Source organism: Staurois parvus, unplaced genomic scaffold (genome assembly GCF_062004578.1).
Source record: "Staurois parvus isolate SC_StPar_1 unplaced genomic scaffold, SC_StPar_1.0 ptg000682l, whole genome shotgun sequence".
Classification (NCBI taxonomy): domain Eukaryota; kingdom Metazoa; phylum Chordata; class Amphibia; order Anura; family Ranidae; genus Staurois; species Staurois parvus.
Window position 1 is genome coordinate 11,114,982 of NW_028318478.1, and position 22,225 is coordinate 11,137,206.

Sequence of the window (22,225 nt, forward strand, 5' to 3'; positions counted from 1 at the left end):
CGTCTGTTTTATAAAAGGACATTATACTTCATCGGAGCTCCCGCACATAACCCCGCCCACCATAATAACTATAGCAGCTTCCACACACAGCCCCACCCACAACCTTCAGCTTCCTACAAAGCCCCACCTACTACGCTTGAGCTCCCTACGCAACCCCGCCCATTACACGGAAGCTCTTATACACAGTTCCGCCTACTACACGAAATACACTTGAGCTCTGCACACGGCCCCGCCCACTATTCTCATTACACGAGAGTTCCATACACAGCCACGCCCCATGTACAGCTGCCGGTTGTTAGAACGAGACGTGAGGCGCAGTTTCCGTGCGGCTGCGCAGTGCGCACAGAGGAAGCTCCTTGTCCCAGCAACATGGCTGAACTGTCAGCTGTCCTGAAGCGGCTGTGTAGAGTGGTGCTCTTCCTCTCACAGCTGTATGTGTTCTCTGGGCGCGGTAAGTGGTCTCCGTACAAGGTGGGCTACATGTGGGCCTTCCTCTTCCTGTAGCGCGGAAGGTACAATGACAGGACTGTGTGTCCTCATCATAGGGTGGGGGTTGGGATTTCATTGCTGTCATAGTGACCTGATGTGAGAGTGTGGAGGAGTCATGAGGTGACCCATTCTATAGGCATGTCATTGTATTGATGGGTGTTGTGTTCCTCATACACAGGGCTGTACACAGTGTGTTATCATTCCCCGGGACACATTGAGATGAACTGGAAGATGGCGCTGTATGCAGTTGTATGGTCGGATCCAATAGAGCATGTATGTTCTGATCACACCCAGTTTATGTATGAAGCATACGTCCATGTGTGCGTTGTATGCAGTTGTATGGTCAGACCCCATAGAGCATGTATGTTCTGATCACGCACTGTTTATGTATGAAGCATAGGTCCATGTGTACGTTGTATGCAGTTGTATGGTCGGATCCCATAGAGCATGTATGTTCTGATCACGCACTGTTTATGTAGGAAACATACGTCCATGTGTGTACTGTATGCAGTTGTATGGTCGGATCCCATAGAGCATGTATGTTCTGATCACGCACTGTTTATGTAGGAAGCATACGTCCATGTGTGTACTGTATGCAACCCGCCATATAGCCGCCTACAGCGCCATCTTCTGTTTCATGGTTGGCAGCTGTACGCAGCAGCTGGGGTCCCCGGAGAGGCGTAACGCAGACTCTGCATGCTGTAGGGCTCTGTGGGGAGGGATTAGATCCCCTCTCAGGTTTTTATCGCTTTTTCTATTTGTCCTGGTGACTGTTATCACTGAAAATTAAGGAAAGTCCCAAAGTTTGGGTTGTCTGCAGAACAGGAACAGACGAGAAATCTTCCAATGGGGACACTAGTTCTGGTAACAACCAGCGATCCACTCACTTTGGAGGGATTTCTTTTCACTTCCTGTTATAGCTATGGGACAGACCTGACAGTTATAACCCTCCCTTACTGTATCCCTACATTGCTTCAATCTTTTTTCAGTAGTGGCCCCCCAGTCTACAATGTAAAAACTAAGGAAACCTGAGCCTGGGAAGAAGCACACAACCACCTTGATGAAATTAACTTCACATCAAAGGACCCCCTTCATCAGTCATCCCTTCATGTCCGGGGCCCCCCCCCATATACATGAAAGCCTCTCCATCATATCCAAATCACCTCTATCCATGAGAGCTCCCCCCATGACATCCGAGTCACATCTATCTATGAGAGCTCCCCCCATGACATCCGAGTCACCTCTATACACGCGAGCACCCCCGTCACATCCGAGTCACCTCTATACACGCGAGCACCCCCGTCACATCCGAGTCACCTCTATACACGCGAGCACCCCCGTCACATCCGAGTCACCTCTATACACGCGAGCACCCCCGTCACATCCGAGTCACCTCTATACACGCGAGCACCCCCGTCACATCCGAGTCACCTCTATACACGCGAGCACCCCCGTCACATCCGAGTCACCTCTATACACGCGAGCACCCCCGTCACATCCGAGTCACCTCTATACACGCGAGCACCCCCGTCACATCCGAGTCACCTCTATACACGCGAGCACCCCCGTCACATCCGAGTCACCTCTATACACGCGAGCACCCCCGTCACATCCGAGTCACCTCTATACACGCGAGCACCCCCGTCACATCCGAGTCACCTCTATACACGCGAGCACCCCCGTCACATCCGAGTCACCTCTATACACGCGAGCACCCCCGTCACATCCGAGTCACCTCTATACACGCGAGCACCCCCGTCACATCCGAGTCACCTCTATACACGCGAGCACCCCCGTCACATCCGAGTCACCTCTATACACGCGAGCCCCCCGTCACATCCGAGTCACCTCTATACACGCGAGCACCCCCCCCCGTCACATCCGAGTCACCTCTACACACAGGAGCCCCCCCCATCACATTCGAGTCTCCTCTATACACGCTAGCCCCCCCCCCGTCACATCCGAGTCTCCGCTATGCACGCGAGCCCCCGTCGCATCCGAGTCTCCTCTATGCACGCGGGCGCCCCGTCGCATCCGAGTCTCCTCTATGCACGCGGGCGCCCCGTCGCATCCGAGTCTCCTCTATGCACGCGGGCGCCCCGTCGCATCCGAGTCTCCTCTATGCACGCGGGCGCCCCGTCGCATCCGAGTCTCCTCTATGCACGCGGGCGCCCCGTCGCATCCGAGTCTCCTCTATGCACGCGGGCGCCCCGTCGCATCCGAGTCTCCTCTATGCACGCGGGCGCCCCGTCGCATCCGAGTCTCCTCTATGCACGCGGGCGCCCCGTCGCATCCGAGTCTCCTCTATGCACGCGGGCGCCCCGTCGCATCCGAGTCTCCTCTATGCACGCGGGCGCCCCGTCGCATCCGAGTCTCCTCTATGCACGCGGGCGCCCCGTCGCATCCGAGTCTCCTCTATGCACGCGGGCGCCCCGTCGCATCCGAGTCTCCTCTATGCACGCGGGCGCCCCGTCGCATCCGAGTCTCCTCTATGCACGCGGGCGCCCCGTCGCATCCGAGTCTCCTCTATGCACGCGGGCGCCCCGTCGCATCCGAGTCTCCTCTATGCACGCGGGCGCCCCGTCGCATCCGAGTCTCCTCTATGCACGCGGGCGCCCCGTCGCATCCGAGTCTCCTCTATGCACGCGGGCGCCCCGTCGCATCCGAGTCTCCTCTATGCACGCGGGCGCCCCGTCGCATCCGAGTCTCCTCTATGCACGCGGGCGCCCCGTCGCATCCGAGTCTCCTCTATGCACGCGGGCGCCCCGTCGCATCCGAGTCTCCTCTATGCACGCGGGCGCCCCGTCGCATCCGAGTCTCCTCTATGCACGCGGGCGCCCCGTCGCATCCGAGTCTCCTCTATGCACGCGGGCGCCCCGTCGCATCCGAGTCTCCTCTATGCACGCGGGCGCCCCGTCGCATCCGAGTCTCCTCTATGCACGCGGGCGCCCCGTCGCATCCGAGTCTCCTCTATGCACGCGGGCGCCCCGTCGCATCCGAGTCTCCTCTATGCACGCGGGCGCCCCGTCGCATCCGAGTCTCCTCTATGCACGCGGGCGCCCCGTCGCATCCGAGTCTCCTCTATGCACGCGGGCGCCCCGTCGCATCCGAGTCTCCTCTATGCACTCGGGCGCCCCGTCGCATCCGAGTCTCCTCTATGCACTCGGGCGCCCCGTCGCATCCGAGTCTCCTCTATGCACTCGGGCGCCCCGTCGCATCCGAGTCTCCTCTATGCACGCGGGCGCCCCGTCGCATCCGAGTCTCCTCTATGCACGCGGGCGCCCCGTCGCATCCGAGTCTCCTCTATGCACGCGGGCGCCCCGTCGCATCCGAGTCTCCTCTATGCACGCGGGCGCCCCGTCGCATCCGAGTCTCCTCTATGCACGCGGGCGCCCCGTCGCATCCGAGTCTCCTCTATGCACGCGGGCGCCCCGTCGCATCCGAGTCTCCTCTATGCACGCGGGCGCCCCGTCGCATCCGAGTCTCCTCTATGCACGCGGGCGCCCCGTCGCATCCGAGTCTCCTCTATGCACGCGGGCCCCCCGTCGCATCCGTGTCGCCTCTATACACGCGAGCCCCCCGTCACATCCGTGTCGCCTCTATACACGAGAGCCCCCCATTACATCAGAGTCACCTCTATACATAACAGACCCCCCCCCCCACAACAGAGGCCTCCCTATACATTAGAGCTCCCATCACATCTGAGTCACCTCTCTACATGAGAGCCCCCCATCAAATCCGAGTCACCTCTCTACATGAGATTCCCCCCCCCATCACATCCGAGTCACCTCTATACATGAGAGCGCCCCCCCCCCCATCACATCCGATTCCCCTTTATACATGGGAGGCCTCCTTGTACATGAGATTCCCCCCATCACATCTGAGTCACCTCTGTACATGAGAGGCCCCCCCATCTCATTTGAGTCACCTCTATACATGGATGTGTATGTATATGTTTAGTTCCTATTTAAACTTCAATAACTGGACCTCAATTTCCTCAGCTGAAATTCTGGAGATATACCTTGGTCAGGGAGCATCTTGGGCTGTAATTGGATAGTGAAGGAGCAGCACACTGACCCCTGTGTTCTTACCTCTAATCACCCAGCCCCTTCCCATCATACCATGAACAAAATGCTGGTTGCTTATTGCCTGTTTCCTTTCAGTCTTAATCCTGGATTGTAGGGAACCACAGGAATATAAAAACAGTTATTGTTTTAATCGCCCCAGAGTTTCCAGATCTACCTTATATTCTCATAAACTGCAGGGTGGCTTGGGAGTTCCTAACTTTTCCAAATATTATTTGGTGGCTCAAAGCTTTCAGCTGTCCATGCTCCACTCCATGACTGATATTCCACTCTGGGTACTTCTGGAACTGCCTAACTGTGCCCCGATTTCCTTGCATTCCTTGCTTTTGCTTCCACATAAATTGTGCCCCTTGACTTTGAGCCCTATTATGCTTCATAGCCTGTGGACGTGGGACTGTTAGATATTTGGGCAACCTAATGTCCCCTTTTCTTCCTCTTCTGCCGATCACTCATAATCATCTTACCCCCAAGATTTGAACACCCTCATTCTTTCTCCTGGTGGACCTGTCACAGTTTTATGAAGGTGCACAGCTTTCTAACCACCTGCTCATTTCCATCCTGGGAGACCCTCCAGGAGACACAAGATCCACAACAGGGACACTACCATTATCTGTAACTACGACATTGGATTTCGTCCCTCCGACACACCTCCACACATCCTTATTGCAAAACGTTCTTTGAGCACTTGTCAGCATTCTCTGGGATCCCCTGGTCTCATCTTGACACTTATGCCTCTCTTGACAGCAGAACTTCCCTAACATCTCTTGCTTATGTGGCTCAATGGGAGCGAGATCTTGATTCACCTTTCGAGGGAGAGGACTGGAGCAAGACTTGGAAGATGGTGGCGAAGTGCTCTTTCAATATCACTACCCTAGAGGCCACCTACAAAGTTCTCCTGTGGTGGTACTGGGTCAGATTGCTAACAGCTACCTCAGTAGTTACAGGTGTTTCAGGAACTGTGGTCAGTGTGTGGACGTTCTGCATATATGGGGGCTGTGCCCAATTTTGATAGGTTTCTGGTCTAGGTTTTTTGGCCTGCTGCAAAAGCTGTTTCATATAATGTGCGCAAGGATGCCAGATTGCCCCACACTGGGCCTTTACACACCCCAGCAGAAATTGGCTTCCTATCTTTTTATCTGCACCAAACATACAATAGCTCAGGCTTGGAAGACCTCCTGTGTGGCTTTTCAGGGTTTGAAAACCTGGATGACTGCCATGATGATCAATGAACCGATGTCCAGCATCCTCAAAGATTCACATCCGAAATTCAAAGTTTTGGAACCCTGGATAAACTATTCCTTCCCAGTCTTACCTCCCACCAGTTATGACCTCTTATAGTTGCTGCCCATGCCAGTCCTGGGTCCGTGATACCCTTCCTTTTCTGACTTTTCAATCTGTGTACTTCCTTCTTTCCTCTTTTTAGGCTGATACTTATAAGTGGGGATTACTACCTCTTGAAGGACAATTGGACGATGATGGTATCATTGGTTTTGATTTTTCTACAAGCTTTCCTTGGTTATGGTTAGAACTACACTGACTTATCATTGCATGTTGCCGACTTGTATCACCTTTTGTGATTGTTTAGCTCTGCCCTGCGCATGCGAATCGTGAGCTGGAAAAACAGTTGTTTAAAACATTAAAATATTATGGATTTTTGAAACGTAAATATAACTGGTTAAATTGGAGGATTTATATTTGCAGTTACTGCTTCTTTACATAAATTCAGTAGATTCTATATTCTGAAGCGCAGTGAAGAACCAAAACGTTAAGATCACACTATACAGTGCATTCACTGGACAGTAACCACTGCAGCTGTTAACATCAAGTAGATGAATCCAGTAACTCTAGAGAAGAACAAAGCGCTATGGTGAATGTAGTAATGTAAAAAACCCACTAGGGAGTGTCTGGGTCAGGATGGACGGCCTGTCCGCTCAGAAGGAATGCAGTATGGTGGTGAGATGAGATGCGCCTGTCAAATGCAGGGACCACGTGATAGTGGCGTCCTGGGATGACGTCACCGCAGTATCCAGGACACGGAGGGGAAGACCAACATATGGCCGCAAGCTGAAGCAGAAGGCCTTTTGGTAGATACATTGACGACATTCTGCTGATTTGGGATGGCGCTTTAGATACATTTTTATAATTTGTGGAACATTGTAATTCCAATACTTTTGGGTTATTCTTCACCTATGTTTTCAACCCACACAATATTGTCTTTTTAGATTTAAACCTATCAGCAGAAGATGGTCAGATCTGCACTACTAATCACATAAAACCTACGGGGGCAACTCGTATCTACACTACTCAAGTTGTCGTCACCTGGCCTGGAAGAACAATATTCCAAATGGCCAATTCCATAAGTTGATGAGGAATTGTTCTAGGCTCGATGATTACCACATGCAAGGTGCCCTGTTGTCAGCTAAGTTTTTAGAAAAAGGTTATTCCCCCTACCCTGATTGACGAAGCCTTTATAAAACATGGTGGGTCTAATGAGGCACCTAAAACCAAAGCCCGAGACCAATCCAACACAGTGAGGTTTGTCACAGGACTCAGTGTAGCACACCGGGGTATCACCAAAATCATACGTAAACACTGGCACCTTGATCCTAGACTGGCTCCGTCTCTTCTCCATGCTCCCCTTATGAAGCGCATGCGCACGAAACAAGTCCTGGTAACCAGCCTTGCTGTTCAGCTTGCGGCCGTATGTTGGTCTTCCTCTCCATCTCCTGGATATCAAAGGTGACGCAATCCCGAGACGCCGCAATCACGTGGTCCCTGCATTTGACAGGGGCATCTCATCTCACCACCACACTGCATTCTTTCTGAGCGGACGGGCCATCCATCCAGACCCAGACATCCCCTTCAAACCACAGGCTTGTGCTTTTATGTGTACTCACAGTTTATCTTAATAAAGGTACACCCCCTAGTTACATTACTACAACCACCACAGTGCTGTGTTCTTCTCTGGAGTTTACATAAATCCAATAATCAAAGTATACCTAAAGGCATAACTTTTTATTTTATTTTAGAACCCGTCAGGTTTTTATTGCTGTCTGTGCCCCCATTACGGAGGTTCACTCCCTCTCTTTGTTCTGTTTACCGTTAACACATGCCAGCAGCAGGTTTATGGTAATGAGGGGTTTTAATTGATTGAAAGATGTCCTGAACACACCATCTCCATCCTATCTCTGTAGTGGCTGGCCTGTATATTCTCTCATCTTGATCCTCCATCTGTATGTGACCTCCTCCTCTCTTGTGTACCGCTACAAAGTGCCATGTTTTAACCCCCTAAATACCAGCTTGTTTCTTCACATTTTTTGCCAAATTCTTTTGAAATTGATCACATTGGGTGTCTATTTTTTAAAAAAAGGGTTCATTTTGAGGGGGTTGACTTTTTAAAGTTAATTCACTTCAATGGAAAGCCTGTATTTAGCTTGTCAAACTATTGACAGGCTCTCCTATTGAAATAAACAGAGTTCAGACTGTATGGGCTGAGGATTAGGGATTGGTAGATATTGTAGAGTTGATACACAACATTATTATACAGGATTTATATAGCGCCAACAGTTTGCACAGCGCTTTACAAAATGAACATCAGGAAAGTCACACAGCAAAGATTGTCGGGGACTTGCATTTCAGGTAAGTATGTAATATGGCAGAAGGGGGCCCTAAGAAAAGTATCAACCACAAGTGCACTTATCTTTTTATAAAATCTCAGGGGACCACAACGGTAAGATATTCTCTCCTCCTTTTAGGTTGGCACTTTCACTCCTAGCATCGTAACAGCTGTCCCTTGGCTATATGGCAGAAATATCCAGGGAGAAACTAATGGGATTTACTGTAGACAGAAAGTTAAATGAGGAATGGAACAGCGGTCTTGAGAGATGGGCTGGTCCTTTGGTTGCACATCCAAAGCTTTAAGATTTACCCACTTCCAAAATGAATAATGTAATTGCTGGTCTTTTTTAACAGGGTAGTAAGTCTAAGTGGAATCTCAGTGAAAGAAGAGTAAACATTTTGTAAAGATTTACCCTTTAAAATACAAATACAAACATTGTGCCATACTGTTCTGTTAACTGGAAAGCACCATATGCTAAACATTCTAATACTTTTTTCAGGATCATTGAGTTTTGAGCACTTCCAAGCTGCTGCGCAGGCACTGAAAGACCAACCCTTATCATCGTCTGTTCCACCTACCACCAAAGTTACAGGTCAGTACTACCAGCTCCAGGTTGGCACACACAGATCTGTGTGAACTTTGAAATGCACTCCATGTCCCCCTTTTTTGTGGGGGTGGGTGTATTTTACAGATCTTTATTCATTGCCTACACTAAGTAGTGCATGGTGCATATCTAATTCTTTAGCTAGTGTTTGGCTTTAAAGCTTAAAGTGGTTGTAAACCTCAGACATGAAATATGGGCTCATATCCCACTATAGTATACACTTGTCTCAATCCAGAGTACTGAGTGTCATTTAAGTCCACTGCCTCATTAATCTGCTATAAGCATGAGTCACGTCTGATTAATTTTTCTGACACCAAGAGAAAAATGGTGATGTGGAGGGCACAGTCTGTGATTTATAACGTCAGCTCTGTTGCTGTGTGAAGGGGGGGGCGGGGGGGCTTCCCTTCCCTCAGCTCTTTTCAGAACTGAGAGATCCTGTGTAGATTCTTCACTTTGAATGGATGTAGGGGAAAGAGAACTGCAGATAAACAGGTACAACGTATGTAGGAGGATTTGTTTCATCTCTGTATCACCTGAGGCAAGTCACTTCACTGAGTTTATGTAAGGGTTTACAACCACTTTAATTTTGGTGAAAAAAATGCTTTTTGGACAAGAATGGGCGCTGCCTTTTAAAGTCCTTCTTATTGTGTTTCATGCCTCTGGGGTGGAGTCATGCTCTTTTATGTGATTTCCTGAAAACAGAGTAACCGGTAAGTCCAAAGCTGGCCATACATTGATCGAAATCCGGCTGGTTCAGTAGGGACCAGTTGAATTTTGATCCATGTATGGGCAGGCTGGTTGTACACAAGTCAATCTATCAATTGACTTGTGTACAACCAGCCTGTCGGATATTTTTCTGAACAGTCGGTGCCATCTTCTATAGCTGGCAACACTAATCATTGTATTCTGATGGAGGGGATGGCTGTCAGATTGCAATACCACAGTGGAAAGGATTCCCCCATCCACATAAAATGGATGGAGGAATCAGATCATTTTTTTTTTGTTCGTTTAAACCCAATGGTTGAATGAAAAAAATGATCAATGCATAGGCTGCTTAGCTTTTGATTTTAACTAAACCGAAGATTTAAATATTGTAACGGCGCAGAGACATCAGTACACAGGGCATCTAGTTTTGGAGTTTTTACAATCCGTCATGTACATGTTTATAATACATAAAGAATATATCCCCTAATGAGTTTTATTTTGGATAATAGAAGAAACATTGTTTCCTAAATTTGACTGTTTTCTCTTTTCAGAAGTCATACCGACTCCTGGTTATATAGCTAAATGTCCAAGCAATGACCTCTGCACCAAGTTACCTGCTGACTGTATGACGTGCAAAACAAACCATTCTTGTATATATGGAAAACCTGTCATTTTTGACTGTACATCTAAACCTCATGTTATGTGTGTGGTAAGAAAATACTACATGTATGTTGAAAGCTTGAAAATATACATTCTTAGATCTAATGAGTATATCATGTATCATTGTTTAAATGTTTTGCCTTTGCTGTTGCCCTGCCATTTCTCTGCCATTGCCCATGTCATTGCCTTTCCTCTGGTTTTCTACTCTTGCTCTCTATACTTGTATCTCAGTTTGTACTTGTTCCAGCTCCATCATTTAAAAAGAGCTGAAGCCAGGGCTGTTAGGGCCGCTTCCCTCCATAAATTGCACAGTAATGCGCTGTGCTATCCTGTGCGATTCACAAGTGATCCTGGTGCAGTGCACTTTCATCACCAGACTGCACCAAAAGTAGTGTATGCACTACTGTAACATGAAATCCGGTGCAGGCAAATGCACTGCGTTTGCAACCTGCGTTTGGGGTGTCATTAACCACTTCAGTATCGGGCGCTTTCGCCCCTTCCTGCCCAGAACAATTTTCAGTTTTCAGCGTTGTCACAATATGAATAACAATTGTGCAGTCATAGAACACTACCCAAATGACATTTTTATCATTTTTTTTACACAAATGGAGCTTTCTTTTGCTGGTATTTATTCACCAGTGGGCTTATTTTTTTGCTAAATCGAAAAAAGACTGAAAATTTTGAAAAACAAAATGTTTTTCTTCATTTCTATTTTAATAAATTTTGCAAATAAATGATTGTTCTTCATAAATTTAGGCCAAAGTGTATTCTGCTACATTTCTTTGTCCACAAACTATGGTATATATCTGAAAATCGATCAATCCTGATGTCCTCATTTCTTGAGGCCCGAAAATGTCAGGACAGTGCGAATGACCCCTTTTTTGAAAGGAGACAGTCTGAGGTATTTAGTAAGAGGCATGGCAAAATTTTTGAAGTTGCAATTGTTTTTTTATTTTTATTACATTTTTTTCTTCTTTTTTATGAATATTTTATTTCTTTTTTAACAAACTGTGACCAGGGCAATACAATGTTACCATAGTAACCTTGTACTACTCTGGGGAAGTGATCAGGATTTTTATTTTATTTATTTTTTTTTACACATTATGATTGCGTATAGCAGTGAATTTCATTGCTATAGGCAAGCATTTTACTGAATTAAATCAATGAATTCAATAAGTATTGTTGTGATTAGCTGTGATTGGCCACAGCTAATCACATGGTACAGATGGGCTGTAATTGGCTCTGTACCAAGTGATCACTGTGACCAATCGCTGCTAACAACACAATTGTACACAATGAATGGTATGAAAGAAAGCCATTCATTGTTTACAATTGTCATGTTATATGCTGTCACTGCAATCACGTGGTACCGATAGTGGGTTGGTACAGTGATCTGTCATCGGTTGTGTCCGGTAGAAACAGCAGGTGACAGATTGCAGCTGCGTACAAGGCACGCTTCAGTAGGACATCATATGCTGTCCATCCGGAACAATGAAAGTCTCGCCCTGCCATCATATTGTAATAGGCGGGCGGGAACTGGATAACACTCACACTGACCAATCAAAATATGATTATAGCCGTGATCAAAGTATCTCAGCGCTGCTGATCAATGCTGGCCAGTTTGATTTGGTCTGATTGAATCTGAAATGGAGTCTAAATTGTTCGGATGGGAAGTAATGGCTATAATATTGTTTGCGGATTTGTTTTGCACATTGAATCAAAACATTTGAAGCAATGTTGGGCACCATTAGTGATGCTTACAGTAGTAGTAGAATCCATTCATTTTGGTCATGTACCTTTCTCTACTGTTTTTTCCTTTTGGGACAGTAGGCAGGATCTATTGACATTGGAAAGGCTTGCTCAAAGTAACATTTCTGCTGGCTGGCCATGTCTCTGAAGATGGATGTGGTAACATCATGACATTACCACATCACTTTATTGCTGCTGGTGACACTGGGGTTGATTTACTAAAACTAGAGTGCAAAATCTGGTGCAGTTCTGCATAGAAAGCAATCAGTATCCAGGTTTGTATGACAGATGAATTGAAAAAGCTGAAATTAGAAGCTGATTGGATACTATGTACAGCTTTACCATATTCTGCACTTTCCAGTTTTAGTAAATCATCCCTACTATGCCATGATATGGCAGACATCCTTTTGTTACAGATGTTTGTAAAATTCTGTTTTGTTTTTTTTTTCATACCTATTAAACTACATGTATAGTCTTCAGGGGCTTAATTAGCTGTGTATCCTCCTAACGGACCTTAATCGTCATTTTGTGCACAGGATGACAACCATCAAAGACAGGAAAATTTCACTATAAGCATGACCTGTCAGTTTTGCTGGCAGCTCCCGCCTTCCGATTACGAGTGCAGTAAATCTAATTCCAGCATCTGCAAGACTGTGGCCTGTCCTCGACAACGTTACAATGCCACCTGCAGTGTAAAGGACCATGTGCATTGTTTAGGTATGTGAACGCACCATCAGGATTATGTCATTATGTCAAGGACTAGCACACACAGGACCGTGACGGAGAAGTATATTGTGCTTGTTTAAAGATACAGTAACCTTTCACCATGCACTTGTATGTATTGAAGAGCTTATCATGTGTCATTAATCTAATCATATTAGGATACTGAGTGTATCTAATATCTAAGCTTTCAAAACTTTAGATTTCCTTTAAACGGCATTCCCAGAAAATATGAACACCCGCAGAGCATTTTCAGAGACTATTTTGTAGTAACAGAATAGACTAAAATCTGCTCTAAGGTGTGTGTGTGATGCCCATCTGAGAGTTTATTTTTTTTAAATAACGACCCATCCAGCTTACACCACAGATTCTTTAAAGTGGTTTCTTATCCTTGCTTCTCTGACAGTAAAGAACCCCTTACACAGTTTAAGGTTAAACTGCTTCTCCTCCATTCAGTACTGCACAGATACAGCCCAATAGAACAGAACCATTTGTTCCAGTCTTTATGTAAACCACTCAGGCTGGCTGTATATATAAATATGGATTCTTCAGTACCTTATCAGAAGTTAAAGTGGTTGTAACCTCTTACATATACCTAGTGAAGTGACTGGCCTCAGGTGATACACAGAAATGAAACAAATCCTCCTACAGTTGTATCTGTTTATCTACAGCTGTCTTTCCCCTACATCTACTCAAAGTGCAGAATTTACACAGGATCTCTCAGGTCTTAAAAGCAGGGGGTGGGGGGCTGAAGTTACATCAGTCAGGGGAGCTCTGAGAGCTGATTGGAGGGAAGGGACCCCCCTTTATACAGCACACAGAAACAGAGCTGAGGCTGTCAAGCACAGGCTGTGCCCTCCCCTGTCACTATTATTCTATTGGTGTCAGGAAAAGTGTGTGTGTGTGTGTGTGTGTGTGTGTGTGTGTGTGTGTGTGTGTGTGTGTGTAAACATGCCGTGTACTCTGGCAAAAGGTAACTTTTCAAAAACTTCTATGTTCAACATGGTATAGCTAGTAATATGTAGTGTTTAATTTGCAGGTAGACGTGTGTTCCCAAAGATGTTATATTGTAACTGGACCGGGGGTTACAAATGGTCCACGGCACTTGCACTAAGGTAATGGTAACATTTTGTTGTATTTTGAAACTACTACTGCATATGTTTTATCCTTCATACAACATTATAGAACAAAAGGTCAACCTGCAGGCAGGTATGAAAAACACACACACACAATTTAATTCAGCATTTATGAAAAATGTTACTAAACCGTCCCCTGATTTAGGCTACAGACGATGCTGTGGGCAGGACTTGGCCAGGTTCTGATTGATAGCCAACCCCCTGTGATATTCCCCCACCCCTCTGTAGTGCAAGCCAGCACATCCTCCATGAGAGTGACAACTCTGCTCTGAATTCAGAAACGGTGCAGCATCCTTGCCACACCACACAAGCTTCGTTAAGTGGACTTCACTGGCAGGCTTAACGGGTATTTTTGGAACTTTGCAGAGGGACTAAAAAGACTGTTAGTGTAGCTGCACTTTTAATTACCTGAGGCAAAAACATTACGTTTTAAAGGAAGGCCATAGTTGTAACAGACACCCATAATGGCACAGGACGGGGCAATCTACATTTAGTAACAAGAGACACACAGGTATTCAAACTTCACACCAGCAGACAGTCCCATCAGGAGGGAGGGCTGCTGGAGACCCCCCCCCCCCCCACCCCCCACCACTAAGCTTATACACATAAACGCATACATCCCATAATAGTTTGCTCCCAAGCCAGACAAACAATAGAACAATGGGATGCAGCCACATAACATTGAACAATTAACAACCCCCCCCCCCACCTATCTCCTAAACATGTCTACACAGTCTGAGACAAAGCTCACACAATATTAAGACAGATCACCCTGTACTCCTAACAGACACAGGGTGATTTACACATGTGGGATGTGGGGAGGTGAGACAAGGGTCTCCCCACCTCTCCAAAGTGAGCTGGGTTCCATGGGCCCCCCACCCAAAGTGACTCCTGTCACAATAGTTCTAATTTTAATGGAGTGAGCTTCCATCTAAATATACTGTCTGTGAAAGCAACCTGACTTTTTTTTCATTTTGTTCCTATTAGAGCCCATTATTTTATTATCCCTTAATTTATCCTAAATTACTGATTAACCCTAATTCAAGCGGAGCTCCAATCTATTCTGAAAAAAATAAGTCAGCTGCTACAAAAACAGTAGCTGCTAACTTTGAAAAAAAAATGGCCACTCACCTGTCTCAGGATCTAGTGGTGTGCTCACCGCAGCTGGGTTCACCTGCCATCCTCTTGTACCCGGTGCCGGCATCTTAAATGTGGGCATCCAGTTGTGGCAGCTTGTGGCTTCACAGCTGGGTGCCTGCTGCGCATGTTTGAACAACGCTGCACATTGTGAATGGTCCCACAGTCTTCTGGGACTTGTCAAGGAGAACTTCTGCTTCCAATCGCCTAGCTGCCCGGAGCAAAAGTGGGAAGCGGGTACCTGTCAAAATCTAAAGGTGCCAATACTTCTTTTGGGTGCAGCTCCGCTTTAATCCTTACTTCACCATCATCCACCGCCCTCCTTTCCCATAGCTAGAATTTTTCTGCTGACTTATTTTTGTTTTACTTCTATTTTATTCTAATCATTAAAGAAGTAATACTTAGGCCTCATGCAGACTACTGCTCTTAAACATGAGTTTTGGAGCTTTTAGCATTTTTTTTTTTTCTTTTTTGCCGAAGCCTCTGAGCTCAACTCCATAAAAGCCATGTACACATAAGCTTTTATCAGAGTTTAGCAGCAGCAGAGTTTTGGGGCAGTTAAACATCCCTCTCCTGAGAACTGAGAAAAACACTAACTGCAGCAAAAACGTGTGTGAACATGCCTAAGTGCTAACTGTGTTTAACGCTTGGGCGTTTATTCATTTCAATGGCAAGTACTCTGACCAATGAAATGTATAAATGTCCAAGCGCTAAATGTCTGCTGCCAATAGAATAAAAGTTTCAGTGTTCATGGAGCCTTCACCTTCCCTTTTTTTTTTTATCAGCAACACATCGACGTACCACAGGACTACATTTCATTTTTGTTTCTTTTTGCCCCACAAAATTAAAAAAAAAAACCCTCATTTTATTTGTAAATAACTATGTGGTGATGCTCATAATTTGTGTCATTTGAAAAAAGACAAATATACGATAATGTTCATACTTTTTTTATACACCATAACACTTTTTTTTTTTTTTCTGTTAACGCCGAGTGTTATCACACGTAAATAAAGTGTTTTTTTTTTATTTTTTATTTTTTTATAATGTGTTTTTGGGGGTTTTTTTGGTATTATGGTGTATGGATTGCATAAAAAATAGTTTTTGCAAGATATCAAAAGAAAGCCTTGTCTTAAGAAAATGATATATTTATTACTTTGTGAGGCAATGATAAAATTGTCAGAGACACATAGCAGAATGTAGAAATTTCTCAGATAAATAGGGGTGTACAAGTGTGAGAGATGAAGTGATTAAAGAGACCCTGTTGCCAGACCATTCATTTTGACAGCAATCTTCCAATAGGATTATATGTGTGTTATTTATTGATCTCGAAGAGCAAAAAGTGACCATGAGTTACTACAAAAGAGTCATCGTAATAAAAAAGATAAATGGTGAGATATCGTATAACATACACCATAGTAGACAAGAAGCACAAATAATATAGCGTAGAGCACAAGAGCATCTTGTCGTATTTAATGTATTGTATGCATGTTATTTAGCTCTAAAGGCCTCCCTTGTTTAGCCAACCAAAATTCCTGATGCTGCTGCTGGGTGCTGCCATCTTGGATGTGATGTCAGCAGACTCAGAGCTGTTACTTAAGTGACGCTCTATAACAAGGTTAGGCAAACTTGTCACTCCAGCTATGATAAACCTACAAATCTCATCATGCCTCTGGGAGTCATGCCTGTGGCTGTGAATCTTGCAATGTCTCATGGGATTTGTACTTTTACCATAGCTGCAGTGCTTAGGTTTCCTTTCCCTGCTCTGTACTTCTCCTCTTCACCCTGTGCCTGGCAGCTGTATAAAGGTTATGTAGTTAGGTGAGGAGAATAATTTGGCACACCCTGAAGAGGAAAGGGCAGTGGGATGCAAGGAAGAAGAGGGCTCTGCTTATGAATTGATTACTCTGGCACGTTGCAAATCAAATACTTAACTATTGAAAGGAAAACACCGCAAGTAAGGATTTAAAATCCAACTCTGGAAAAATGTTAAATTGTCCCTTGCAATGGAGCTGCAATTGCACTGCAAGGGTTAATTGTGTGCTTTGTCAAGGGGATAGGAGAAACCATTTTTCTTACCCCCAGCAGGCAGTCCTCCCTCACAATCCAGTGGTGGACTGTGCCTTAGTGTCCTCATGTCCAGTACAGGGTCGTGGACCCTGCTCTGGTCTTTGATGTCAGGATCCTTGCTTGTTGGAGCACAGGGGAGCAGACACTGCAGGGACTGATCTAACAGCAGGAAGGAGGTTCAGGTAAGCAAATCTCGTTTATTGTTCCCCTAGACCTAAACAAGGTCCTTGTAGTGTGAGTACAGCCCCACTGAGAGATAATTTTTAAGTTTGGCTTTAAATTTCTTCTTTTTTTTTTTTTCCTGCAGTCTTACTAGTAATCAAGTTTGTGACAGGGTCTCTAATGTAAACCTGTCATGAAAAACAAATAGAGGCCACCAATACTGACTTCTCACGAATTACTTTGGTGCAATATTTTAACAACTAACCTTGAGCAAGCATGAAGATAATGAATTCTGATTTGCAGTATGTTTACACTGTGCCTTAGGAGGAAGACACAACCAGGCAACTTGCATTTTTATAGGCAGGTCATCAATGGCAGCCCCCATATTTTTTATAGCAGGTGTACTTTAAAGCCCATTTGCTTTTAGACCTAGATATGCTTTCTATCACATACCAGTGGATGTTTAGAACATTTAATATTTCTGTATGCTCTTGGATCATTATTGGAATCTGTTCATGGATGTAGTATGTTTTACATATGTTTCCAATTTTATGTTTTGCAGTATCACTCTTGGAGGATTTGGTGCTGATCGGTTTTACTTGGGCCAGTGGAGAGAAGGACTAGGGAAGTTGTTCAGTTTTGGAGGCCTGGGAATTTGGACTTTGATAGATGTGTTTTTAATTTGTGTTGGATATGTTGGACCTGCAGATGGATCTCTTTATATTTAGCTTATTGGCTGCAAAAGAGAGAACAAGCCCCAGCTTTTTCACAATGCTTCAGTTTGTTCTGTTTTGTATATTTTATATAATGTACAGTATCTGTACTTAATCTGCCTTTTCATTAAGGTCAAATTGACTCAAAAAACTTTGATGCTTCTTGGAACTTAAGTTAAAAGATTCCAGTTTTCCTTTCTTTGAACTGATGTAAGAAAAGAGTTCCTCTGAGCTTGTTATGTGTTTGAATGATGGCACCTCTGTATTGTCAAATTTTTGTTGTTTGAACCTTATTCTTTGTGTTTAATAGCTTTGGAGTTTCCAAATACAATAGTAATTAGAACAAAAATGTTACTCCTATCTGATATGGTTTAGGCCTTTTTCACATTGCATGGAATTAGGGAATGCACAGTATAAATGTATATGCACGATCACACTTGAATTCCTTTATCCACAGTACTGGAGGGAAAGATTGCAACCCCAACTCCATTTTGCTTTCAAATGAGTTCATAACTGAGAGAGCTGAGAAAAATAGAGCTGAGCTGGCTCCAGGTTGGTTCTACAACAAAACCATTCTCGACTTTGTTTTGTCATACAGCTTTTACAGAATGAAACCAAACCTCTATAACTTCCAAGTTCCTTTTTTCTTTGTTACACTTGTATATGCAAAAGAATACTTGAAAATAAATATTTATTGTAAATACATCTTAGGTGTGCATTGTTATTCATTTTTTTTTTCTCTTGTGCATGTAGGTCCTAAATCCGGTAATTCTAGGATGAATGGATAGATTAAACTGGAGCTGTACACACACACATCTCCTAATAGATATGTTATGCTTTATCAATAAATGTGCTGATTAGTAGAAATTGTGGGTAAAATGTTTCTCTTTTCATGGTAGAATTTCTATAATATGCACAATATATTTTCTAACTTAATGCATTGGTGATATTTAAAGCTGATTTCCATGTTTCCTCTTATATTAAATAGTTTGTTTGGCCAAGTTGGTCCAAATAAAATATTTCCTTCAATAACTTTTGCAGTGACTCTAAGCACTGTATGAACTATATGTAGCTTCAGCTACATACAGTACACAATGCTGGGTTTCGGCTGTGAGACAGACTTCCTGTCTCACATCCAGAACTATACAGAGTCTGTCTGAGTGGGCTCAGCCATTCATAGACAGCTTTGTATCCTGTGAATGGTTACAAATCTTCCTCTGATTGGCTAAGGTGGAGAAGCAGGCTCATGATGTCACAATCTGACTCAGCCAATTAGAGGAAGCTTAGAAGAATACAAAGCTGTCTATGAATGGCTGAGCCTGCTCAGACTGAATCTGTATTGTTCCAGAGGTGAGATGGGAAGTCTCTGTCTCACAGCTGGAAGCAGGTACTGTGTACTGTATGTAGCTGAAGCTACATATAGCTCTTACAGTGCTTAGAGGCAGTGCAGCGCTTGGTGTAGGAAAGTGCGTGTGATATTTATTATATAATGTGGTTCAGTTCATCTTTATGAATGCTCCTACAAAATAGTGGGAAGTAACCAAGCACTGCACCAAAACTCATGTAGATATAAAGTGAGAGCAGAGTTTTTTACATTTCCCAGAGTCTTCTATATTTGAGCCAAACGTAAGACACTAGTATTGGTGACTATCAGTGATTTTGCTCACTCATTTCCTGTTGATGCTGTGGGACAGGAAGAGAAGGAAATTTTTCCCAGTGGGACACAGATGGTATGAAAAAATTGAAAGGGATTATACTCCTCCCTTAGATCTTGTTCACACTGGTGGTTGGCGGTAAAAACATGGTTCATCCCCCAGCCTCTCCTCCCTTAAGCTGCAAAGGCAGCAGACTGGGATGAACCAATGTAGCTGTGCCTGACAGTCACTCTTATTCTGCAGGATTGTTATCCAGCTTTTCATTTTCTCTTGGCTCTTTATAATGTCGATGTTCAACTTAGAATTGCTCCATGAAGATTAAATGGCCATATAACACATGTACTGTACCTTGATAAATACATGCACCAGGTGTGACTTCTGTCCACACTTACTAGCCACCCTATGCAACTCATGGTGTCATTCAGCAACCCCCTGCTAAGTCTTGTGATTGCAAAGCCTGACTGGGAAACACTTCTGTGCTCTAATGCTGTCAAATATGTACATGGCATGAGTTACATGGTGTTACTAGTAAGTGACTGTCAGTCCCCAATGCTGCTTGCTGAACAACCAGAGTGTGCACCGATGTCACGCATACATTTATCAAGAAGAACTCCAGATATGATCTGTATTGCACGGTTACATTGGTTCAGTTTAGCACAGCAGAGGTACTGTATATCTCATACCTGAGGGACCACATGGGAAGCTGACAGTCTCTGTAGTAGTTGACGCTACGGTAGTAATAGCCATGATCTTTCAGGTTCTTTGCCGAGTGACTTCCCCTCTGCACACTGATCGCAGGGATTTGCTAGCTCTGCACTGTCACCATTCACAGAACATTCACCATTCAAATACACTGCAATCTATGAATGGCAGCGATGCAGAGCGAGTGCCCACCACAATCCCCCCCCCAGTCAGTGAGCAGAGGGGCAGCCGCTCACACAGGATCTGGATGATCGCTGCTATCACTGTAGTAGGGTCGACTACTACAGTGATTGCCAGCAGTCCATCAGGTATGAGATATGCATATTCTATGTTGTACCAGGCTGGAACAATGTATCTGTGTAATACCTGGTGTTTAACTGGTTCTGTGCACACTTGGGTTGTTCTTCAACCAGCATTGGGAATGGACAGCCATTTACCAGTGAGACCATGCAACTCATGATGTCATCCCCCCCCAGCATGGGGCCTTTCAGTGACACCATGAGTTGCATGGTGGCATTGGTATATGGCTGTCAACTGCTGGCTGATTGCCTCCACACACACCCCAATGATGGCTGTACCCTGCCTTGCTTCTGTCGACAAGCATGGAGGGTGCTGCTGGGTAGACAGGAGAGAGGCCAACAACCATCTGTTCTTACTGTCCAGAAAGGGAGGCCTAAAATATCAGTTCCGGGTCCGTTTCACTTTCCCCAGCTGGAATTGGGGAAGAAGCTGATGAAATGTGATCTATATTCCATCAGTTTTATTATAGGACAGGTGAGACATTAGGAGTCTTTTAGACCCCTGATGTCTCATTAAAGGGAACCTTTCCCCAAAAATCATCACAGAGGAATTTTTCCCCAATGGATGAAAAAAGTTTATTAAAAAAGAAAAAAAAAAATGTAAAGTTCCACCCAAGAATTGAAAATCACGCTGTGAATGCATGTGTGAGGGAAGCCTGCACTTGGACATGTCGTTTGCGCTACATGTTACATATCGTTGTACACGGCATAGTGAGACCAATAATTCTAGTCTCATTATTTCCGGTTGACTCCAACCTAAGTTAAAGTGTCGCCTATAAAAAAAAAAAAAAATACATAGGATATCAAAACTTGTTACTGTTTTATGTTTTGACATGTTGGGTATCTACTTGTCACAACATCATGTTTGATCATCAGAACTAAAGTGATTTTGTAAACAAAAACAGCTCCGGCAGTGAAAGAGTTACTCTACAGGAGTGATGGTAGGCTGGCCTTCTACTTTCAGTGTGCTGGAGATCAGAGCCGCAGAATTCTCATACAGACTAGTAGATCTGTGTATTCCTAGCTGTTCACACTGATCCCTATGCAGATCTCACACACAGTGTACGGGTAGCAGAGCCATGTCCCTCACATGTAGTGTGTAGGGGAGTGTGTGTCCTAACATGATCTGCACTTCTCCAGTATCAGCAGTGTAGGCGGGATTAGAGCTCTCAGCCTATAAGGAGGAGGATAGAGGAGACCAATCAGCGGGTGCCTTCCTTCCTTGCTGTGTAAGTATTGCGGCGGAGGAGATGTGAGCGGAGCTCGGGGTGATCGGAGCGGGACGATGTCCGGGGAGGATCCGCACACCTTCTATCAGCTCCTTCCCAAAGTGGTGAGATCCTCCACATAACTATTTATACCAATCCAAAGGCTCCGCCCCTCACTGCTGCTCCAATCAGGAGTTCAGTCCAGGAATGGGGGGGATGTGTGTGTCGGGCTGTCAGCGGTGTGTATACTGCAGGTAATCCTGCTACATAGACCCCCAGAGATCTCATCTCTCTCCTCTGAGTCCTCTGATCAGCCTGTATGGAGCAGATCGGCATGTTCCAATGTTCCCATTCCCCTCTGTATTATCCAATGTACAAGAACAGGGGGACTACAGAGCATGTTGAGGTCACTTTTCAGAGGTGTTTGGCAGGAGGCAATATGATGCCCTCACACTGTGTTTGGGGGCCGGTCAGTCCAGATGCGTTCCGGGTGCGTTTCTGCATGCGCATTTTTG

General features: G+C 45.1%; 2 protein-coding genes across 2 annotated transcripts in view; both read left to right on the forward strand.

Moving 5' to 3' along the window:
• The first annotated feature begins 264 nt into the window (after positions 1-264).
• On the forward strand, positions 265-18,551 carry TM2D3 (TM2 domain containing 3). The gene is made up of 6 exons (XM_089652469.1): positions 265-451; positions 8,693-8,785; positions 10,054-10,211; positions 12,448-12,628; positions 13,671-13,746; positions 17,696-18,551. Exons 1-6 carry the CDS (start codon positions 370-372, stop codon positions 17,859-17,861), a joined length of 756 nt encoding a protein of 251 aa, XP_089508595.1. The 5' UTR covers positions 265-369; the 3' UTR covers positions 17,862-18,551.
• Positions 18,552-21,696: 3,145 nt separating this feature from the next.
• The window catches only part of MAPDA (N6-Methyl-AMP deaminase), a 34,186-nt gene continuing 33,657 nt past the window's right edge, over positions 21,697-22,225 (forward strand). Inside the window, exon 1 of the mRNA XM_089652349.1 lies at positions 21,697-21,835. Coding sequence (XP_089508475.1) covers positions 21,788-21,835 — 48 coding nt within the window. The 5' untranslated portion in view covers positions 21,697-21,787. The remainder of the gene's footprint in view (positions 21,836-22,225) is intronic.